This window comes from Dermochelys coriacea, chromosome 2 (assembly GCF_009764565.3).
Source record: "Dermochelys coriacea isolate rDerCor1 chromosome 2, rDerCor1.pri.v4, whole genome shotgun sequence".
Taxonomy (NCBI): Eukaryota; Metazoa; Chordata; order Testudines; family Dermochelyidae; genus Dermochelys; species Dermochelys coriacea.
In genome coordinates, this window is record NC_050069.1 from 178406849 (window position 1) to 178428675 (window position 21827).

At 42.2% G+C, this 21827-nt stretch overlaps 1 protein-coding gene across 4 annotated transcripts in view; it reads left to right on the forward strand.

The window, feature by feature from the left end:
* The first annotated feature begins 3806 nt into the window (after positions 1 to 3806).
* The window catches only part of LOC119852065 (mediator of RNA polymerase II transcription subunit 1-like), a 34814-nt gene continuing 16793 nt past the window's right edge, over positions 3807 to 21827 (forward strand). The window contains exons 1-8 of one of the 4 annotated variants that reach the window (XM_043508708.1): positions 3825 to 4189; positions 5971 to 6074; positions 9150 to 9234; positions 9643 to 9697; positions 10259 to 10391; positions 11805 to 11833; positions 14036 to 14107; positions 14183 to 14257. In XM_043508708.1, coding sequence (XP_043364643.1) covers positions 3997 to 4189; positions 5971 to 6074; positions 9150 to 9234; positions 9643 to 9697; positions 10259 to 10391; positions 11805 to 11833; positions 14036 to 14107; positions 14183 to 14257 — 746 coding nt within the window. In that variant the 5' untranslated portion in view covers positions 3825 to 3996. Of the gene's footprint in view, positions 4190 to 5970; positions 6075 to 9149; positions 9235 to 9642; positions 9698 to 10258; positions 10392 to 11804; positions 11834 to 14035; positions 14108 to 14182; positions 14258 to 21827 lie in introns of all 4 variants that reach the window. The other 3 variants (XM_038392905.2, XM_038392908.2, XM_038392906.2) reach the window with 3 other exon arrangements.

A 21827-nucleotide genomic window follows, 5' to 3' on the forward strand; every position in this document is an offset into this window, starting at 1 on the left:
CAATGTTCCAGCAAGATGCAAGAGGGCATTATTCTGTCTTTTGGATGAGATCTAAAACTAGGTTCTAACCATTTCTGATTATTTTATGTTCCATGACACTTTTTGAAAGAACAGGGTGTTAAACCTTATGTTCTGGCCAAATATCAGTTCAGGCAATCATATTTTGCATACCTAAATATCTTCTGTAGTTTCAAATGTACACAGTGGCTTTTACCCACTGTCCTAAATTATTTGTGTAAAGTACTGTGAGCTGTTATGCAGCTGCTGTATTCCAATCCACCACCATCCAACTGAGGACTTTCATTTAGAAAGCGCTTTTTTCCTCTCTTGGGAAAAGAACTGAGAAAGTATTTGAACAAGTCTGATAAGAAATGTTACTGATTTATTGTTTATGTGTAAGCTTCATATGCAAAGTTTCTATTTGGGCATATTATTAATATAAAAATAAACAATCCACTAACGTTACATTTAAAAAAATCAAAATCTCAGAACCTTTTCCAAATTGCTCTTATTAAAAATATTGTTGAGTGTGAACAAGAGGCCAAATTTTGCCCCTACTACACTGTCACAAATCTGGAGTAACTTCACTGAAGCCAATAGTTATTTTGGATTCATCATGGTGTATTGATTTGAGAATGTGTATTGATCCTTTTGCAGCAAACAAGAACAAGGGGACATTCAATGAAACGGGAAAACTAATACATTCAAACCTGATAAAAGAACGTACGTTTTCACTGGATGCACAATTATCCTGTGAACCTCACTGTCCCAAGATATCATCGAGGCCAGGAGCTTAGCAGGATTCGGAAAAGTATAACAAGACTAACCAGAGTAATAACCTTGTCTCTCTCATATTCTGGGATTAACATGGCTACAACAACACAGCAAACAGAGTAATAATCAGAAAAGGAGTTCTTGTGGCACCTTAGAGACTAACAAATTTATTAGAGCATAAGCTTTCGTGAGCTACAGCTGTAGCTCACGAAAGCTTATGCTCTAATAAATTTGTTAGTCTCTAAGGTGCCACAAGTTCTCCTTTTCTTTTTGCGAATACAGACTAACACGGCTGCTACTCTGAAACCTGTCAGAGTAATAATAGTAATTACTAATTTATAAAAGAGTTCTGGAAGAGATATAAACCCACAAGTGTTGGGGCATAAACCAACCTCTAACTATTCAGATTTAGGAGGATACTTTCCCTGAGGGGAGGTTATTCCACAACTACTCACTGCAAGGTTTCTTCATCAGAAGCTGCTGGTACCTACCACAGTCACAGACAGGCTGCTAGACTAGATGGGGGCCTACTGCTCTGAGCTGGTATGGCAATTCCAATCGTTTTATGTATCGAGAATAGAGTTTGGTCTGCTGCCTTTAATTTTTTTGACAACACAGTTTAATTATTTCATTTCTGTAACTCTATAACTGGCTTCTTTTTAATTATTTAACATTTCTAACTCTGCTCTTGAGTACGATAACTTGATATGATAGCTCTGTACATGTCTGAACAATACCTTGATGTGAGGTGCTTTCAATCAATATATAAGCTCCTCTTACTCATGTGTATTGATAGTGCACATTATTATTTTCATGTAGCCAAGCAGAGAAGCATTGTTCCGAGACAAGCAGCATCCTTACAAAGGGTTGGTAACCAAACATCCATATTTAGGCAGCAAAAAATATAATATCTAAATAAAGTGATGAAAATTCAAGCCCAGTAGAAAAGATTCTTTTATCCTCTTTTATAAAAATGTCTAAAGTGAATTTTAAACTTATGAACAGAGCTAGATTGAGAGCACTGGAGGTTTAAATCCTCTATTCTCAGAGCAGCTGCTACCAGAGAAGGCAAGCACCACAAACCTTCTCACTATATTTTGGAGGCATTCTCTTCTGTAGGGTGAGAGGGCAATTCATTCTGCATGCTCATTCAAGGCTTGATCAAATCTCATCAAAGTCAATGGAAAAACTCTCTAACTGCAGTGAGCTTTGGATCAGGCCCAGGAGCCTTGGCCTCTCTGATGAAAATTATCACTGAAGTACTTGGTACTGCTAATTGTTGTGGTGTATTATGTGACGTACATCTATGTTCAGTAGAATTAGATTGAGATTTCAACTCATTTCACTCAGGCCATCAAACAGGTCTTGGCTAGTAGGAAGCCTTTTTTCAGTAAGAAATACAAACAAATCTGAGCCAAAGAATGATTCTCTGGAATTGCTGAAAATATATTGGCCTAAATTTTCAAACAGATGTCCTATTTTTCACAGGTAAAGCTGGCAATTATATTGGAAGTTACTTCAAAAAGCTTCAAACTGTAGCTCTTCAGAGTTTAAGACTAAAGTATACCTAATAAGAATACAGAAACATTTGGGTAGCTGGGCATTCACTTAATTACATCTTCAGCATAACTGAGCACCTCATTTTGCAAATTGTGACTTAAGCATGTAACTTCATCCAACTGCATGCTTAAAATACATTTGTTTGTATTCTGTGGTTCTGGCACCTGTCCTGGTACTTGTGGGATAAGGCCTTGATTTTCAAAGGTTTGTCCCACTTCCCATGAGACTGTTAGGCCCTGATCATAGGCATAGTTTGACTTCTATATTTGGGGGCGGGAGGGCCGTTCCAGTCAGGCCAAAAAGCCGCACGGGGGGAAATTCCAAGCCTGCCCGATGCTTGCGGGGGGCAATGCCCTCCCTGCCACCTTCAAACTAGACCCATGGCCTGATCCTGCAAACGCTTACTTCATAACTTTGTTTTCCTACTGAAGTCAATGGAACTGTTCATATCCTACTCATGCACTTAAGTTTTTGTGGGACCAGTACCTTTATATATTATGAGTCTGACTTCACAGCATGTGTGGTGATAATGGTGTGACGGCATTGTTTAAAAAGAACAAAAGCAAATAGTGCCATACATCTAAACAATACCATATGATGTGGACAAGACACATTCAGGCAGTACTCAGAGTAGCAGCCGTGTTAGTTTGTATTCGCAAAAAGAAAAGGAGGACTTGTGGCACCTTAGAGACTAACAAATTTGTTAGTCTCTAAGGTGCCACAAGTCCTCCTTTTCTTTCTTCAGGCAGTACTGCATTCCTTCCAGTGTTGGGCTGCCCTTTCAGAGCACGGACTCCATAACTCCTCTGTTTAGGGACCAAGTTTAAGGACAGTACTTGAGATTAAGCCTGGTGATGGGGGACCCCTGCCCATCCCTTGCGCTCTATGTGCGAGTGGTGTGGGTCCTTGAGGCTCACAGAGGAAGTATGAAGAGATATAGTGGAAGCTGGCCTGGGGAACAGCTGTGGGGCCCCAAATCCAAGGGCAGTTGGACGCCATGCAAGTAGCATGGAGGGTTACATCCTTTACTCCAGCTCCTAGACTGGAAGGGCAGCTCTGGTGTGGGAGCATAACTGCTTTATTATGAAGTCCTCCCCCGTGTGTTTATATATTCTTCCTCCTGGGGCACAAAAGGATGGGAGACAGTACTTTCCCCGTGGGGGGCGGGGGGGGGGCTGAAATCGGAGGGGTATTCAAATTTACAGGGAGGGGTTGGAAAATGACTAAACTGGCAACACTGGGAAGGAGTGTAGGGAAATCCCCGATTGGGAGCGAGGAGGGGGGGTTGCGGTCTCTGTTTACCTCGGGGGTGGCACAAAATAGGAAGGATGAGCTTTTGCTTTGTCTCCTCGCCTAAGGCTGGGCTGAGGAGCGGGCACTTTGCTGCCGCGGAGTTTCCGCCCCCCCCCCCCCCCCGGAGGGATGGAGGCGGTCGGTGGGAGGGGACGTTGCCGTGCGCTCGGGAAGGGGCGGGGACGGGGGTTTCCTGTGCGGGAGTGAGGCATTTAAAATCCCCCTCGTTCAGCTTGTCGGCCCGCCTGGCGAGGGCGGCCGCCCCCGGCTGGGGGCGCGGGAAGTCCCTGCTCAGGCTGCGCTGGGTGTGGGGGCGACTCACGGGCTCTCCACGTGCCCTCACGGCTCATTAGGAAGCTTTTCCAGGGAATGGGTCACAGCTGCTGCTGCTGCAAGTATCTGGGGGAGCGAGGACCCCGCCTAGCAAACAGCCTGGAGATGCAGAGGGCGCTGGGGACGCAGCTTCTCCCCAGTCCCCAGGAGAGGCGCGAGCGGGAGTCCCTCCGCTCCTGGCCCCAGCCAGGTTCCCGCGGCAGTGAGGCAGGCGCCCAGGATGCTGCTGGTAAACGAGCGTGGCCCTGAGAGGAAAGCACAGCAGGGCTGGGGCTCTGCTCGCCCCTGAGGTTTGCCCAGGCTGGGGGTTTTACGCGGAGCGGAGTGGACCGGGAAGATGTGGTTGCCTTCTTTACCCGCAAACCGCTGCCACGTGTTCGGTACTCGGGATCGGAGCTCTTGCTTCCCCCCCCCCCCCCAGCCTCTCTGAGCTGCTAGTGTGTCGCCAAACAACGCCCCGCTCCAGTCCGTGCCGTTTGTATTCTGAGGGTGCATTGCACGTCCTGCCCCAAATCCGTCCCCCGTGGATAATGTGCTTGCACTGAACGCAGTGGGGGCAGGCAGCTGTGCGCAGTGGCATCGTGCACAGCTGGGGAGGCGGTGTGTAAATAGTCCCTCCGAGGTGAGGGGTGCACACGCAACCTCCCTTCTAATCCCCCCCCCCCCCCCGTGAGCTGGGGGAGGGATTTCCTCCCCTCTGATACTATTCTAGAAAGTTTGCAATGTGGTTATGAGCTCCATCAATTAGGGTGATAGGAAGTTATTTCCCCTCTCCGGCTCTTGGGGGTGACTTTTACTCTTGGGTGAGAAGATCATTCTTTCTGTGTTTGGAATGCTCCTCGTTGCTCCAAGTGACATTTATTGTCAGGATAGTTCCTGGATCTTCCTACCTGGGCTCTGTTTCCCACCACTGATCCCCGTCCAGTGCCACAGAGTGGGAACCAGTTTGAATGCTTCCTGTACCCTTCCCATAATCTTCTGGTGGAGCTAACTAATGCTTAAGTGATCAGAGTGTGGGGTCAGGTATCAGCTGTCAGGGGGCGCAGCTGCTGTTGCCCCACTTCTCCCCTACCCCCCTCAGATCCTCCTGTTGTTTAGAGGGCCCTGGTGGCCTGCTCTCCAAAGAGGAGTGAGTGACCCCATCATTGCTACCATCATCGGGTCTCTCCTGGCTAGTTGGCTGGCTGCTGGTCATGTCCTGGAGGAGGAAGGGGAGCTTCAGGACATCATAGAGGGGGGTACTGTTACTGGACTGAGTGACTGTATCTTCTCTGCTCCTGTGGTGGTGGTCACTGTTTTGTTGTGGGGAGTGGGCTGGTCAAGAGGTGCAGCACTGTGGTGGCTTAGCTGCCTGGGTCCTGATCCCAGTGTGGTTCCTGCTCCTGTTCCTCTTCCCCTGTCACTGCCGGCCCCAGGGTGGTCTTGTTTCCTTTTTCCACTGACAGCCCCTGGGAGGTGGTTTTTGTTTTCCCTTCTCCCTGTCCACAGGGGCTGCCTTTCTCCCTCTGCTCTCGCCCCTTGTGCCGGGGTTCAAGATGGGTCTGCTCCCTGTTTGCCCATTTCATTAGGCTAGTTAAGCCTTAAGTCTTCAATGAGCTCCATGTTGGCATGTGGTTCTGTCCACCTGGAGCTCAGGGCAGGGTCAAGGCCTCAATGTTTGTAATGTCAGTGTGCAAAGGGAATACACGTGCCAAATTATTCATGGGTCCAGCAAATCACTTTAACATATGGCAGACTTGTCCATGCTTTTTTATTTGGAGTCTACATTTGCCTGCACAAAACTGCTGAAAGATGTAGAAAAACAAAACTAATACACAGAACCCGGAGAAATTTCAATGCTGCCTATTGTGACTAAATTCTTGTACACAAAATTGAAGTGCAACATCTATGAATTTATCTATACAGTTTAAGTAGAATGGGTATAATGAATAAACCATTTTATTTTTACTGATAAAGTAACTTGTAAAATACAGTATTGCATGTGTTAGAAAATTTCAAAATATTTTCCAGATCCTGTGAAATTTATTTCAACAAATGCTTTAATGGACAAGCTGCATCTAAAATATGCACAAAAAACATGGATTGAAACTCTGAAACTTGTACGTCTTTGCATGGTAAGAAATATCAGCAAGTTTGATGGCAGCTGGATAAGATGAGGGTGTTTGACTAAAGGGCAAAAAACAGAAATGTCTCTAACTAATCTGAACATTTTCTTGGACTCTTTTTATTATTTTTTTTTTTTAAGGTGAAGCTTTTTCATGGAGCTTTCTTACACCCACGAAAGCCTGATTTCTGTTTGTTTTACAGCAATTGACATGGATACTTTAAAACAGTGCAGGGCGTTGCTTTTCATTAACTCTTTTGGGCCAAATGCAGGCCTCATTAGATAATCTTAGCAACTTTCATAATGCTACTTAGGGGCTTGAGGTCTTCACTCAGTTTTAGACTTCAGTGGGAGTTGGCCTCCTTAAAGAATGAGTGAGCCCTAAGGTTGTGACCCCGCAAAGACTTCCTTAACTCTTAGACACATCCTTAACTCTACGCTATGTGAATAGTGCGAGTTAAGCATGTGCATAAATTATTGCCGGATTGGGACCTACGTAAGGAGCTCAGGATTGGCCATTCATGGGGGACTGCGGGTCAGCTGGGTGGCTTCTACTTAGATTATCTTTTTTTATATTTTATGGTACTAGTGGTTTTGGTTCTCCATGTTGGTTACTGAATTTAAATAAAAAGAAAAGGAGTACTTGTGGCACCTTAGAGACTAACAAATTTATTAGAGCATAAGCTTTCGTGAGCTACAGCTCACTTCATCGGATGCATTAGTTTTACTTTGTGTAATGACTCATCCATTCCCAGTCTCTATTCAAGCCTAAGTTAATTGTATCCAGTTTGCAAATTAATTCCAATTCAGCAGTCTCTCGTTGGAGTCTGTTTTTGAAGCTTTTTTGTTGAAGGATAGCCACTCTTGGGTCTGTAATCGAGTGACCAGAGAGATTGAAGTGTTCTCCAACTGGTTTTTGAATGTTATAATTCTTGACGTCTGATTTGTGTCCATTCACATTCACCTCTCCAACGCATCATCAAGGATCTACAACCTATCCTGAAGGACGACCCATCACTCTCACAGATCTTGGGAGACAGGCCAGTCCTTGCTTACAGACAGCCCCCCAATCTGAAGCAAATACTCACCAGCAACCACACAACAGAACCACTAACCCAGGAACCTATCCTTGCAACAAAGCCCGTTGCCAACTCTGTCCACATATCTATTCAGGGGATACCATCATAGGGCCTAATCACATCAGCCACACTATCAGAGGCTCCTTCACCTGCGCATCTACCAATGTGATAAATGCCATCATGTGCCAGCAATGCCCCTCTGCCATGTACATTGGCCAAACTGGACAGTCTCTATGTAAAAGAGTGAATAGACACAAATCAGACGTAGAATCATAGAATATCAGAGTTGGAAGGGACCTCAGCAGGTCATCTAGTCCAACCCCCTGCTCAAAGTAGGGCTAGTCCCCAATGTTTGCCCTAGATCCCTAAATGGCCCCCTCAAGGACTGAACTCACAACCCTGGGTTTAGCAGGCCAATGCTCAAACCACGGAGCTATAGAATTATAACATTCAAAAACCAGTTGGAGAACACTTCAGTCTCTCTGGTCACTCAATCACAGACCTAAGAGTGGCTATCCTTCAACAAAAAAGCTTCAAAAACAGACTCCAACAAGAGACTGCTGAATTGGAATTAATTTGCAAACTGGATACAATTAACTTAGGCTTGAATAGAGACTGGGAATGGATGAGTCATTACACAAAGTAAAACTAATGCATCCGATGAAGTGAGCTGTAGCTCACGAAAGCTTATGCTCTAATAAATTTGTTAGTCTCTAAGGTGCCACAAGTACTCCTTTTCTTTTTGCGAATACAGACTAAAACGGCTGCTACTCTGAAACCTAGTTCCCCATGGTATTTCTCCCCCCCACCCCACCCCCCACTGTTCCTCTGATATTCTTGTTAACTGCTGGAATTAGCCTACCTTGCTTGTCACCATGAAAGGTTTTCCTCCTTTCCCCCCCCCCACCCGCTGCTGGTGATGGCTTATCTTAAGTGATCACTCTCCTTACAGTGTGTATGATAAACCCATTGTTTCATGTTCTCTGTGTGTGTATATAAATCTCTCCTCTGTTTTTTCCACCAAATGCATCCGATGAAGTGAGCTGTAGCTCACGAAAGCTTATGCTCTAATAAATTTTAGTCTCTAAGGTGCCACAAGTCCTCCTTTTCTTTTTGCGAATACAGACTAACACGGCTGCTACTCTGAAACCTGAATTTAAATGTTTCCTTGTATAAATAATGGCGGCTCCAGCACAGTCATGAATACTGCCTAGAAGTAGCAAATCACACTTGTGTCCATGTCCTCCTTCTACCCTCATTATTAATATTTAACTAAAATATCCTCTTAACAAAAATGAGAACATAATTTTGCTGATTGATTTTGGAGCTTTCTAGACAGTGCCTGCCGGCAAGGAGGCTTGGAGATCCCAATTTCTAATTAACGTCACATTTTCAAATATGACTTGGCCCCTGATCCTGTAAATGCTTACCCAAATGAGTCCTTACTTGGTGCTCATTCTTTTTTAAAAACTCAGACACACTCTTCCTGAAGCCCAGAACTCAAAGACTTCTGGATTGGCCCCTAGGAAGCCTAGTGAAAGTAGCTCAGATTATCAAACAAGGCCTGCATTTGGCCCAAAGAGTTTATGGATAGCAGGCCTTGTGCTATTTTAAGTACTTAGACTGTAAACTCTTTGTTCTCTGTTTGTACAGCACCAAGTAAAGTGGGGTCCTGCTCCACAACTTGGGTTTATAGGTGCTATGGTAATACAAATAATTAAAAAAGGGTTTATATCAATTGCTACAGTTTTAGGGTGTCAATCCATTTAGTTCAATGGGATTATTCTAGAGCTGAGTATTATTATTACTCATGTGCATAAAGTTACTCGTGTGTAAGAGTTTGCAGAATCAGAGGCGTGGTGAACTGCTTTCATGTGAAATTACAGAATTCTTTTTGGCGTGAAATAGCTGCTGCTTTTATTTTGCATCTAATTCTTACACAGAATCCAGTTTCTTTTTGACTGGTGATGTTTGAAATGATCTCTTTTCCTCCTCTATTGTGTTAGGATAAACCACCTCGAGGTTCCATTCGTATTACCCCGCATCATCCTTTACTCTCTTGCTTGGAGAAGATACAAAGGACTTTAAATGGTAACAAGATGCAAGAAAATTCATAATCCGTAGTTGAAAATTCCATGAAATTGCCTGTATCGGGGTGGAGGAGAAGGTAGGAGGAGTGGGGTTGGGCACTACCACGATATGAATAGTGGCTTCCAATCAGGATTAAGATTCTATTGTGCTAGTAACTGTATAAAGACAGAGGGTAGATTCAATCCCAAAGACATTACAGATTAATATTTAGGTTAAAACTATTCTAAAACCCTGATCTTGAGAATTAACTCCTTCCAATAAATCGTTCTTCAAGCACTGGTTAATATTTATTATTAATGAAAAATGTTATCTCTTGTACTATCTATACTAGTTAAATCATTCTTTCTGAAGCAAAAAATTGCCATTTTTTCTAGTACATTAAAATCTGATTAAATTTCCCCTTTTCAGCTAAATCTTTGTCTACTGTGATGAGCAGATTGGAATTTTTATCCAAACAAAGGGGGTAAGTTTGTTTACGCATTAAATGTAAATGAAACAGAACTGCCTCAAATTCAGTGAGAATTACTATATGGATGACTTAACTTTTTTTTAACTTTCTTGGATTGGCATTCTAATGGGCTGTGTTATGTGGAACAAAAAGAGGATATGCAACTGTCCCCCCTTAATAGGGCGACCATACAGAAAGCGTGAAAAATCAGGACGGGGGTTGGGGGGGTAATACGTGCCTATATAAGGAAAAGCCCCAAATATCGGGACTGTCCCTTTAAAATCAGGACATCTGGTCACCCTACCTCTTAATGAGTTATTTGTGGCATTCTTAGACGTGGTTGTTCTGGTGGGGTTGAGGAAGTCATGCAAAGACTAAGGTAAATATTTGCTGAACACATTAATGCAAATCACAGAAGAGAAGATCATAAGTATAGTCTCTGGTTGGATAGTTATCAGATGCTAAGCCAAGGAACAGCTATTTTAGAGCAGTGAACATTTCCAAATAAAATAAACTGGCCTTCTTTCTTCACACAACAAAAGTTCCAGGTATACAATTCTTTTTCCTTTTCTATAGGTTGAAATCTCACATAAGCCTCAATGGGACAGTTTGCTATTTAACATCAGACATGTTCTATGTAGAAGTTCAGTTGGAGAAAGATGGAAAGGTGATAGATGTAAAATTGGCTCACCCTGGAGAAGCTCCTGTGGTAAAGTTGATCTGTTTTTCTTTTATCATGCTTCTTGTGTAACAAAACATAATCTTGTTTTTATGGCTTTTTTTTCTGAAAGTGACTCGTAATGGGATCCTTGTAACTGGCTGGAAAAATACCAACTAAGATACATCTCTGCTACTGAACAAACTTCTATTAGACTGTTACACTAGCTGGCATAAATATACCTGTATACCTAATGTATTGATAATGTGAGTCTATTTCCTGGAAGACAAGAGTCCACATAGCAATTGATGCTTCTTGGAATCCTTTTTTAGCATTCTAAATGACAGTGATTCAACCAGTAGGAGAATAGCTCAGCCTGTCTCGTTAAATAATGGTTTTTGTACTGCGTTCTACATCTTCACAGTACTATAATGTCTTAGAGGGAGCTCATGTGAGTTGTTTGTTAAAATTTTGCCACCAAGCATAAGGGAAGAGTAGGGTGACTTCTCTGTTTGTTTCTTCCTCTTTAAATATTGTCACGTCCAGACCTTCCACCAGGTATCTATCCCTTCTTAAAGCCCTACAAAAGTTGAACACTTATGTTCAACATACTAAATATATTTCTCAGGTGCTAAGAATTCCAGTAAAGTGCAGTTTAATATGTATTCCCAGAGGTGGTGTTTTAACTACTGTTAAAACAACGAGGAGTCCTTGTTGCACCTTAGAGACTAACAAATTTATTTGAGGATTAGCTTTCATGGGCTAGAACCCACTATGAGAGAGAATTTCTCAGCCATCTTCAATACACATGCCCGCATTCCTGCTAATGGGAATTGTTACGGGAGGGGAGTCTTTTCTGGGAGCCCCTTGTTAATCTATTGATAGAACATCACTCTGTGTGTGTGTGTGTGTGTGTGTGTGTGTGTGTGTGTACTAAAAGTGTTGGTGTTGCTGTTTATTAGGTGAAACAACCTGGTGGGTAAAGTGTGGAGAACCTTGTGCTGCTGCTGCTGTTAGTGCCATTCTGTGGCTAAACAGAAGCATGGAGGATTCTAGGGCTGTCAGCCCAAAAATCTGAAAAGAATACAAATTAACTCAAAATAAACAGGAACAAATGTGCCCAGTGAGGAAAAACTGTCATTTATGTTGGGTTATTTTATTAAGAATGGAAGTACATATTCAGAAAACAGCAGCACAATAGATGCCAATAAAAACTGGCAAATGCATTTTAGAAATAGAATTTATCTTGGGTTGTTGTCAGTCACACAGCCACTCTTTTCCTAGTATTCTCATATTAAGATTCTAGCATAACTAACTATATAAAATGATTTTGATTTCTTGGAGGAAATTTTGTTGAGTAAAATAACAAAGAATAATGTTGTCACCAGTAAAATGTTTAGAGGTATTTCATAAAGGGTACTAGGAAAGTCTCTGACCTTTTCATTTATTTATTTTTTTCTCTAGGTTTGTGATGATCTAGTACAGCTTCTAAGGTATAGACTTGCTTAGAATTCCTGGGCATTTTGGAAGGGAATTATTGAATAGTTCTGAACCTTTTCTGAAACATTTAAGTTAGCATTGTATTTTAAAGGGAATAGTACAAGAGTTTTCTCTTCTAAACATCCTAATATCAGGAAGCTACATATTGCTGAAAACTTCCTTTTTTAAAAAAAAAAATTTATATTTTTAAGTATGAAACCAGAAAGTGTTTTAATTTCTTCTTATCAATGTCCATGTTTAAACATATCTATATTAAAAAATCAACTTTAATGCTTCATATTAGAGGGCTTTTTTGTCTTTAATTCTTTATACCCTGTAAAATAAAGGGAGGGAAATATCTTTTGCCTGCAGTTTGTATGTTCGCTTCTGGAGTAACTGCTTGTGTAAGCAGATGCGACTCCATTAAATTCAACAATGTGTGTTGGCTTTTTCTATCACCTAACACACACAATGCGTGTATTTATCTTATAAGGACTGCAGGGCTACATAACAATTTAAACCCTTGTTTATCAGAGTGGACAATACATACAAAATTGTACAAACTATGGTTTTGGCTAGTAATAAACACATGGATTCTTAAAATTATTTTCCAAATATTATTGCTACATAGATTAGTTTTTGTTGTATTCAGACCCTGAACTGACGCTCCCTAGACTTCTTTTTTTTTTTTCTTCCCCCTTCAGTTCTTCATCAATCTTCTACTGTGGCAGGCAAATAAATCAGAATAATCTGTTTTTTGTTTCTTTTTCATAATGTAAAGGGGAGAAAGGGTTTTCACATTTCGACTAGTGATGCTTCTAGAGGATGTTGTGCAATGGATTTAAAAATTCTTACTGCCAAATATTTCTTGACCTGTTTAAACATTTCCTGTTCCAAAAGTGACCATTTTAAAGGCCAGATGAAAAGCTCATTAGACTTTAAAATCTACTTAAAAAAAACAAATTTGGTCAACTGCTCTTTCCAATGAGTATATTTCAGTGACTGTGGTATCTCGCGTGTGTGTGTGTGGCTTTTGTTTACTGGAATAAAAAGGACAAGAATGGGTGAGAAATGGAAGACAGAGGATACTTCTGCCCTTCTACCTGAGGGCCTGCATTGCATATTGGTCATCTTAAACATTATTTGTCTCAAACTGAACGATTTAACTTTTTTTTTTTTTTTAATTTCATACATATATCTAGTTCAAAACTTTTTTTTTTTTCCTCTCTCACTCATTCACCTTTGGTAATAGTACCTTTATAAAGTGCATCAAATGTTTCGCTCCCAAATTATGATCTTAAAAGATGTGTAGTTACAATATGTAGTGATAAGGGGAAAAGTACATTAAACCACCCAGCTAGATATACCATTCAATCTAACTCCATCTCAGATATTCATTACTTTATGGTCTTTAATTGGCAAATGGTGGACCCTATTGTAAATGTTATAAAAATGGAGAAGTATTACATTTTTTACATTTGTGGGCCTCAAAACACTGGTGAAATAAGATTAACAAATGTGCCTGTGAAGTACAGAAGTATTGCCATCTCCATGTTTTAGATGGGAAAACTGAGGCAGAGATAAATTAAATGGTTTGCTTAAGTTTCTGGTTGGAGAAAGGAATTTGGTCTGGTGGTGAAGTCAGGAGATTGTCATGTTCCTGGCCCTAACGCTAATTTCTTGTGTATCCTCTAGCAAGTTGTTTCAATTTACCCATCCCATTTACCTCTGTGTTTCAATTTATTCATCCAGACTGTTTAAAAATTTGTCTCTTTCACAGGGGTTTTTATGAGATCTAGTGTGACTAGAAAACTTGGAGATATGTTTTGATGAAAAAAAACCTCTATGGGGTTCATTGTATTATGGGGGAGTGTTAGTGCACGACTAACTGTATTGAAATGTCAAGAAGTGCTGTTTCTAGCTGATAAGTTACATCTCCAGCTGTCAGATTGCTTTCAGTGATGCATACTTAAGTAATGTCAGATTTAATTGCATTGCTTTGTGCCTTAGTCAAGACTTCACATTTCCTGATTTATTCTTAAAAAAAAAAAAAAAAATTCTTAACAACGTTGTGAGATGCCAAATATTTTATAACCAGGTTAACATCACTGTTTCTATGTACCATATGAAATATTTCCACCTCACTGTATAAATCTGTATGGTGTGTTTCATTCATCTTTGGTATTTTGGCTGTAATAATTGTTCTTTATTGTTAGGATGAAGAATTATGATGCCTTTGGAAAGATTCTAGAAGGCCTGTTAAATCTGTATCAGATTCCAGGAAATAGGTTGTATCTCTTAAATACAATTATCATTTATTTGTCAATTATTTAATTTTTAATAATCCGTAGTCTCTTTTCTAGTGACATGAAAGCTAAGGTATATCTCGCCTTGCAATCTTTGGAAAAAGATCTCTATTCAATGTCCCTTCTGTACAGGTAATCTTGAGTACATAATGCCTTTGGTTCATATTTTTTTCAATATGAAATTATTAAATTGGTATAATAGAATTGCTCACAGCTATATACATGGATATTGGGTTTTCTCCCAGTGGGAAGCTAGAAATCTTTGCCATGGTGTCAACTGCTCTTGGTGCAGTCTTTCTAGGGGCCCCAGCTTTCTCCTACTGGTCCCCTTCAATTCACCTATAATTAGACCAGTCCATACATTTTATAACCTAAACTGAGTCTACCAACCCTTAACATCCAGGTCTTCCAGTCTTCTTTTGTCTCCTTGTCTGTTTCTTAAAGGCAGCCTGGCATGGTGCTGTTGCCCCTCTGCTATCCCAGGCCTTTCTGCCTCCCTTGTCCTTTCATAGAACCATAGAAGATTAGGATTGGAAGAGACCTCAAGAGGTCATCTAGTCCAACCCCCTGCTCAAAGCAGGACCAACCCCAACTAAATCATCCCAGGCAAGGCTTTGTTAAGCTGGGCCTTAAAAACCTCTAAGGAACAAATTCGTACACCCCTCCTCCGCCACAACCCCTTGCCCTGATCCCAACCCCCTGCGTGCAATTTCCCCACCCAGATGTGGCCATTGGGCCAAAAAGTTTGCCCACCCCTACTGTAAGGCATGAATCTTATTCACCAATGGGCACATTTGTCCTCCGCCAACCATGTGTCCTAGATTATGGGCTTCCTGTTTTCCTATCAAGCATTTAGCGGGGTTAACCATTAACTTAGCTTCCCTCAGGGATTGGAGAATGGAGGCTACCTTATTGCTATAAATGACTGTCATTCAAGTACACTACCACATCAAATGTTGAAAAGTAGCTGCTGCTCCATGTAACCTGGAGGGTGTTGTCCTAAAATGAAATAGGCCGAGCAGCATAGAAAAAGCTGTCTTCTCCTGAGAGTCTGGCCGTAAGGGGATCTGCTAGTACTCATTCATCAAATCCAGAATAGTAGTATACTAGGCTTCTCCCAACCAGTATAAGAGTTCATCTACCCATGGCATGAGGTAGGCATCAGATTTTGGAACCGCATTCCCCTCTCTGAAGTCTATACAGAAATGCAGTGAGCTGACTGGCTTTAGAATCGGCACAATAGGACTCCTCCAGTCACTTTGGGATTCCTTTATTACCCCAAGTTCTAACATGGTCCTGAACTCTTTCTTGATTCCCTTCAATTTGTTGGAGATTGGTCAGAGCCCTTTCTGTATTACTTTAACAAGTTCTATATTAATGTGATGGTGGACCATGGACATCTTTGTGGGGTGGGGCTGAGAATACTTTTGGAAAAGTGGCCACCAGTTCCTTTTGCTTCAGGTTTAGGTTCTCTCTGAGGGGCACTGAGCTTTCTTTTAGGCAGTCATTAATTTAGGATATCAATTCTGGTTCCTCAGCATGATGAAGAGGTTTTCCCTGGCTCTCCAGGGCTTCAGCAAATTTATATGGTAAACTTGTTTGTGTTTTTGGGGGTTTTTTTGTGTTTTTTTTTTTTTTTTTTCTTTTCCCTGGTGGTTTGACTAAATGGTCCGCAGTTCCTACCTTCTTTACCACCTCATAAGGACCTTGCCACTTGGCCATTAGCTTTGATTCAGAGCTTGGAAGAAGTAGTAGAACTATGTTGCCCAACTGGAGCCATGCATTTGTGCCCCTTTCTTATAATGTTGTTCGTATGCTCTCTGCGGTTTTCTCTAGCCTATGCCCCCATAGCCTCCAATCTCTCCCATAGCTTTAAGACAGGGGTTGGCAACTTTCAGAAGTGGTGTGCTGAGTCTTCATTTAGTCACTCTAATTCAAGGTTTTGCATGCCAGTAATACATTTTAATGTTTTTAGAAGGTCTGTTTCTATAAGTCTATAATATATAACTAAACTATTGTATGTAAAGTAAATAAGGTTTTAAAAATGTTTAAGAAGCTTCATTTAAAATTAAATTAAAATGCAGAGCCCCCCGAACCTGTGGCCAGGATCCAGGCAGTGTGAGTGCCACTGAAAATCAGCTTGCATGCCGCAGGTTGCCTACCCCTGCTTTTAAGACATAACTGTACTATGTTTTCAGCTCTTGGAATCTGGCTTTTCCATGTTTCCCATACCAGGTCTCGTATGCCTCTTGCCCAGATAGCAGTTTGCATGGTGATGCTTGAGATATTTCCCAATGGTGGAGAGTAGGGTCAAGAGTAGTCAGTCCCAATGTCGAGTGCCTGGTTAATGAATTTATTGAGCATTCTCCTGAGCATCTGATTAAATCTCTCCTCTAGGCCATCCATCTGTAGATGGTACACAGATGAGCATAATGCTTTGACTTTCAGTAATTCCCAGACCTCTCTCATCAGCCAGGATGTGAAATTTGTTCCCTGGTCTATCAGGATCTCTTTGGGAATCTCTACCCGTGTGAAGACCTTCAACAGCTCATTAGTGATAGTCTTGGCGTTCGTTTACTGGAGTGGCATGGCTGCTGGGTATTAGGTGGCATAGTCCACAATAACAAGGATATGTTGGTGTCCAAAGTGGCCCTTCTGTAGGGGATCTATAAGCAGAGCTAGTGCTAGGCATAAGTAGATTAAGCAATTGCTTAGGGCCCTGAGCATCTTAAGGGGGCCCTCTGAACTTGCGTGTTTTAGTATTGTGTGTGTTGGGGGGGCAAACATATTCCTGCTTAGGGTCCCCAATAGACTAGCAGGGGCTCTGTCTACAAGATCAATTCCTACTCATTCAAATGAGATCTCCACCAAAGGAAGGGATACTAATAGAGCCTGCTGGATTCGCTTACTGGCCACTAATTAGCATTTGGGGTATGATGCACAGAAATTCTTGACTTCTTTAAGGACCCCTGGCCAAGAGTATCAGGCCAGAATCCTAGAATGTGTCTTGTCCTTTCCAAGATGTCCTGCACATGGAATTGTGTGTGTGCTAAATTTAGAGCTTGCAGTGATATACCTGGGGTATTAGTAGTTGTGTCCATATCTCCTGCACTTGCGTAGACCAGGACAATCAATACAACAAGTCTGTCTTAAAGGCAAAATAGGGGTATTCCTGTGTCCTCAGGGGATCCACCCTTTCATAGTCTTATCACTGCTACTTGTTATCCATAGTAGTAACCATATGTTATCCATAGGTTATCAAGTCTGTCGTTTTGTCTTCTAGCAGCTGGGAGGAAGCATCCTCCTTCCAACTTTCACTGGGCCTTTGTTCCTGTGTAGGTTGGGTCGAGAGCCTGGTGGGCTGCCTAAAATGGTGGGTCTGCTATCTCTGGGAAATCTTACCCACAGACCCTGAGAAGGCTGCCTGTAACCTATCCTGTCCAGAAACCAGTCAGCTGCCTGCGTTCTCCTGGGGCTTACCCAATAAGGCCATCCTGACTTGTTCATAGTTCTGGGCACTGCATTGTCAAGTACCCGGTATGCTGCCTGGGCATCCCCAATGAGGAGTGGAGCAAGCCGATTGCTCACATGGCTGGAGACAATTGAGAGGCCATGGCCACCCTTTCAAAAGTTAACAAATGATGGCCCAGAATCATTCTTGGTAACATTTTAGAAAGTGTCTAGATTGGAATGGCTCCCTGAAGTATGGGGGACACATTTCCTCTATGGGCAGAGCCCTGAGTAGCAGCAGCTGGTACTAATTCTGCCATCTGTTGCTACAACTGTTGCTGGTGTGGTGCCATCTGTTGTCCTTGTGAGTTAGCCAGCCATTGCTGGAGCTGATTTACCTCCATAGCTCATGTGAATATAAATATATAACTACTTTTTTTTTTTTTTTTTTTTAAAGCTTCCTTTTTCTGCAGGGACAGTTGAGGTCAATCCCCAATTCTGGTACCACATTGTCGACTGCTCTTGGTGCAGTCTCTCTAAGGGTTCCAGGTTTCTCTTAACTGGTCCCCTTCAATTTGCCTCCCATTAGATCTGTCCATAAATTAACCTAAATTGAGTCTGTCAGCCCTTAAACTCCAGGCTTGCAGTTGTCTTTTGTCTCCTTTTGTCCAGTTTCTTAGAGGCAGCCTGGTGTGAGACTGTTTCTCCTCTGCTATCTCAGACCTTTCTGTCTCCCTTTTCCTCTCTGTTCTTGTGAAGCACTAGAATGGGTTACCTTGGGAGGTGGTGGAATCTCCTTCCTTAGAAGTTTTCAAGGTCAGGCTTGACAAAGCCCTGGCTGGGATGATTTAGTTGGGGATTGGTCCTGCTTGAGCAGGGGGTTGGACTACTAGATCTCCTGAGGTCCCTTCCAACCTCGATATTCTATGATTCTTTTATAGCTGGGCTTGTTTTCTTTATTGGCCCACTTGTGGGTTCATGCCTTGGCAACTGCAGGAGTATGGACATCCTGATTGCCTGTAAACAGGGAAGACTCTTCTCCCATCTACTTATGCGCAGAATGGGGTTTGTAAACTATATTACAAATAGGCATTCTGAAATGAAGACCGACATATGGCTAGATTCTCAGCTGGTTTAAGCTCCATTGATTTTGAAAATAAAGTGATTTATGCCAGCTTAATATGTTGCTCGGTATTTAGTGAAATGGGGTTGCAAATTTATTCATATTAAAATTGCACTGTATCTCACAAATAGGTACCCTTTCAGTCCAAATGCATAACTTGTCTGTTTTTTGTCCAGTTGTCAGACTTGCATGTCTGAAAGACAAGATGGGTGAGGTAATATCTTTTATTGGACCAACTTTATTAAATTGGTTCAATAAAAGATATTGCCTCATCTACCTGGTCTCTCTAATATCCTTGGACCAACAAAGCTCCAACACCACTGCACGTCTAAGACAGACTTGGCTATGCCATGAACTATAATCTTCCCAATCATTGTGCTTGGTAAACTGTCCCCTCCTATAGGTGTAGTTCCCAGTTTGGGGCCAGCAGTAGGGCTTTTTCTTTTTTGGTGGGGGCCACCTGGCTGCAGTGTCTGAATTTTGGGGGCAGGGTGCAAGGAAGTGTCCTAAGTAAAAGTGCCTTAAGTGTGAGAGTCTCTGTGGGAATTGGGAGTCGTGGTTATAAGTTTCAAGATAGGAAAAATAGGTTAATGCTTCCACAATGTATAAACTTCCACTGTGACTAAACTAAGCTAGAGAAAGGAAAATAAGCTAGAGCAGTAGTTCTCAACCAGGGATACATTTACCCCTGTGGCTACTTAAAGGTCTTCCGGGGGTATTCAATTCCTCTAGATCAATGTTTCTCGACCTGTGGCTTGCAGCTCCAAGGGTGGTCATGGGATAGGTTTAGGAAGGTCACAAATGCAGGGCTGGCATGAGAAGGTGACAAGCAGGGCAACTGCCCAGGGCCCCATGCCATAGAGACTCCCTGCGAAGCTAAGTTACATGCTTCAGCCTCAGATGGCAGGGCTTCAGATACACTGCCAGGTGGCAGGGCTTGGACTCTAGCCCTGGGGCAGCAGGCCTTATGCTTCAGATAAGGCTCACATGTGAACTACAGGCTCAAGTATCATACTGAAATGCAAGTACAATATTTATATTCCAGTTAATTTATTTTATAATTATATGGTAAAAATGAAAAAGTAAGCAATTTTTCAGGAATAGTGTGCTGTGTAGCTTTTGGGGGCCTCACATTCTATCCAAGCTCTAGCAATGAGATTGGAGGTGGCTAAGGAAAAACTTGCCACCAGACCAGTTTACACCCTCGAATTTGTTGAACAAATTCCCCCTTGTCCAGAAGCATGTGTGTGCCGTGGCAGATGGGGATAGAGAGGGTGGTGCCTGTGACACTAAGCACCCCTATAGTCACACCCTACACACTATCATAATAATCTTTGTACAAAATATGCCTTGAAGGGTATGATTTGCAAACTAACTCACAGGGCAATAATATCATGGCAAAATGTATGTAGCAACATTATATGTATAGTTATGAAATCCACCTGTACATCGGTGCCGACTTCCCCATTTCCTGGGGGGGTGCTCAAGCCCCACTCCGCCCCAGGTCCTGCACCCCCCTCCCCCTGACCTCGTGACGCTGAACAGCTGATTGTGGAAGGCAGGAGGCGCTGGGAGGGAGGTGGAGGAGCTGATCCATGGGGCTGCTAGTAGGTGTGGAGCACCCATGGAGTCAGCACCTATGTCCCTATATGATGTTGTTAGCACATGTTCAAAACCACACAGCCCTGCCTAGGCAGAAGTTTTTAAATAGGTCTATCTTAAACAAAGGAATGTGTGTGTACTTCAATTTACATACAAGTAATACAGGGTCCTCCAGATAGCATGGGGAGTAGATGGCAGGAGACCATGCAAATTTGCATTTTAGTTTAGTTTTAGACTTTTAGATGCATATTCACTTTTATTTGCCGGTAACTATTTCTAACTTTATCTCTTACACTTAAATTCACTTAAAATCCTATCTTCTTTTGTTAATAAACACGTGTCTCTCTTTTTTTTTTTTTTTTTTTTTTTTTTTAATACAAACTAATCCAGTGCTGTGTTTTAAACTGAACTGTTTGGTAATCCACATTAAAGTGGCAGACTGACTATCAACTGTTTACAGGAGAAACAGTTCTTAATACCTAAACTGCCCAAGAGAGGGCTGGATGGTGCAGAAGACACGTTTTTGGGTAAATTCAGTACTGGAAGTGTGTTGGGGTCACCCTGCAAGTAGTAACCAAGGCTGCTGGAAGCAGAAGTGTGATTGGTATGTTGCTGACAGGCCGCTGGACCAGAGCTGCGGCTATACTCAGTCATGCAGGGTGTGACCTGCATGCTAGCAGGCTGTTTGTGAGCAGCACAGGTTGGGAGCTACAAGAGCAAAGCATTGTGAGGCACCCAAGATTTCAGGGCAGGTGGTGATACAACCCCTCATTGGTCTGGATTGCACCCCAGAATGCACCCCTTTCTGGGAGCCCTGAAAATTGAAGAGACTGTTCTGGAGACTTGTCTACTTGACTAGCTTCATCAAACAAGGCCCTGCTGTAACGTGAGAACATACAATTAGACTATTTTTGCATAGTGTTTCCTTATTAAGGACAGTCATTTCTTTTTGAGCTAACGTGCTATGTCCTCACTAGTCACAAATTTGTAAGCAAATATCCTGAGCAGTTAACTATGAATTGATGAGTAAGCTATTTATAAGGCTGAGTACATCTTTCAGCCCGTTACTATTTTGCAGTATTGTTAAGTACTTGCACTGTACATGAGTTGAAGTGTGTGAGTCTCACTTGAGTACCGGTTTTTCCAAGTCACTTGTACTTCCTCCCACCTTGCCCTTGCAGTACTCTCTGTCATTCCAGTACTTTCATCACCCCCACTCCCCCCATTTAGAGCCAGCGGTGTACAAAACCAAAACATGTCTAGGCTTGCTGCATATTTAAAATTTGACAAAGGAGCAGGGTGGGCCCCAGCTGAAACTGGAAATACAAGCATTAAGACCATGCACGGCACTACTAAGAGACATAGGGCAGTGGTGAGTTGACTGAGAGAATTTCTGAAAACTACCATAGAACTGCACAAAACCTAAAGCCAAGGCAATCAAAAGAGAAGAGAGAATATTTAATGGAGTGAAATGGCTTTATATTAATTTAAATAGCACAGTCTCTCTAGAACCACTGATCTGTGTGT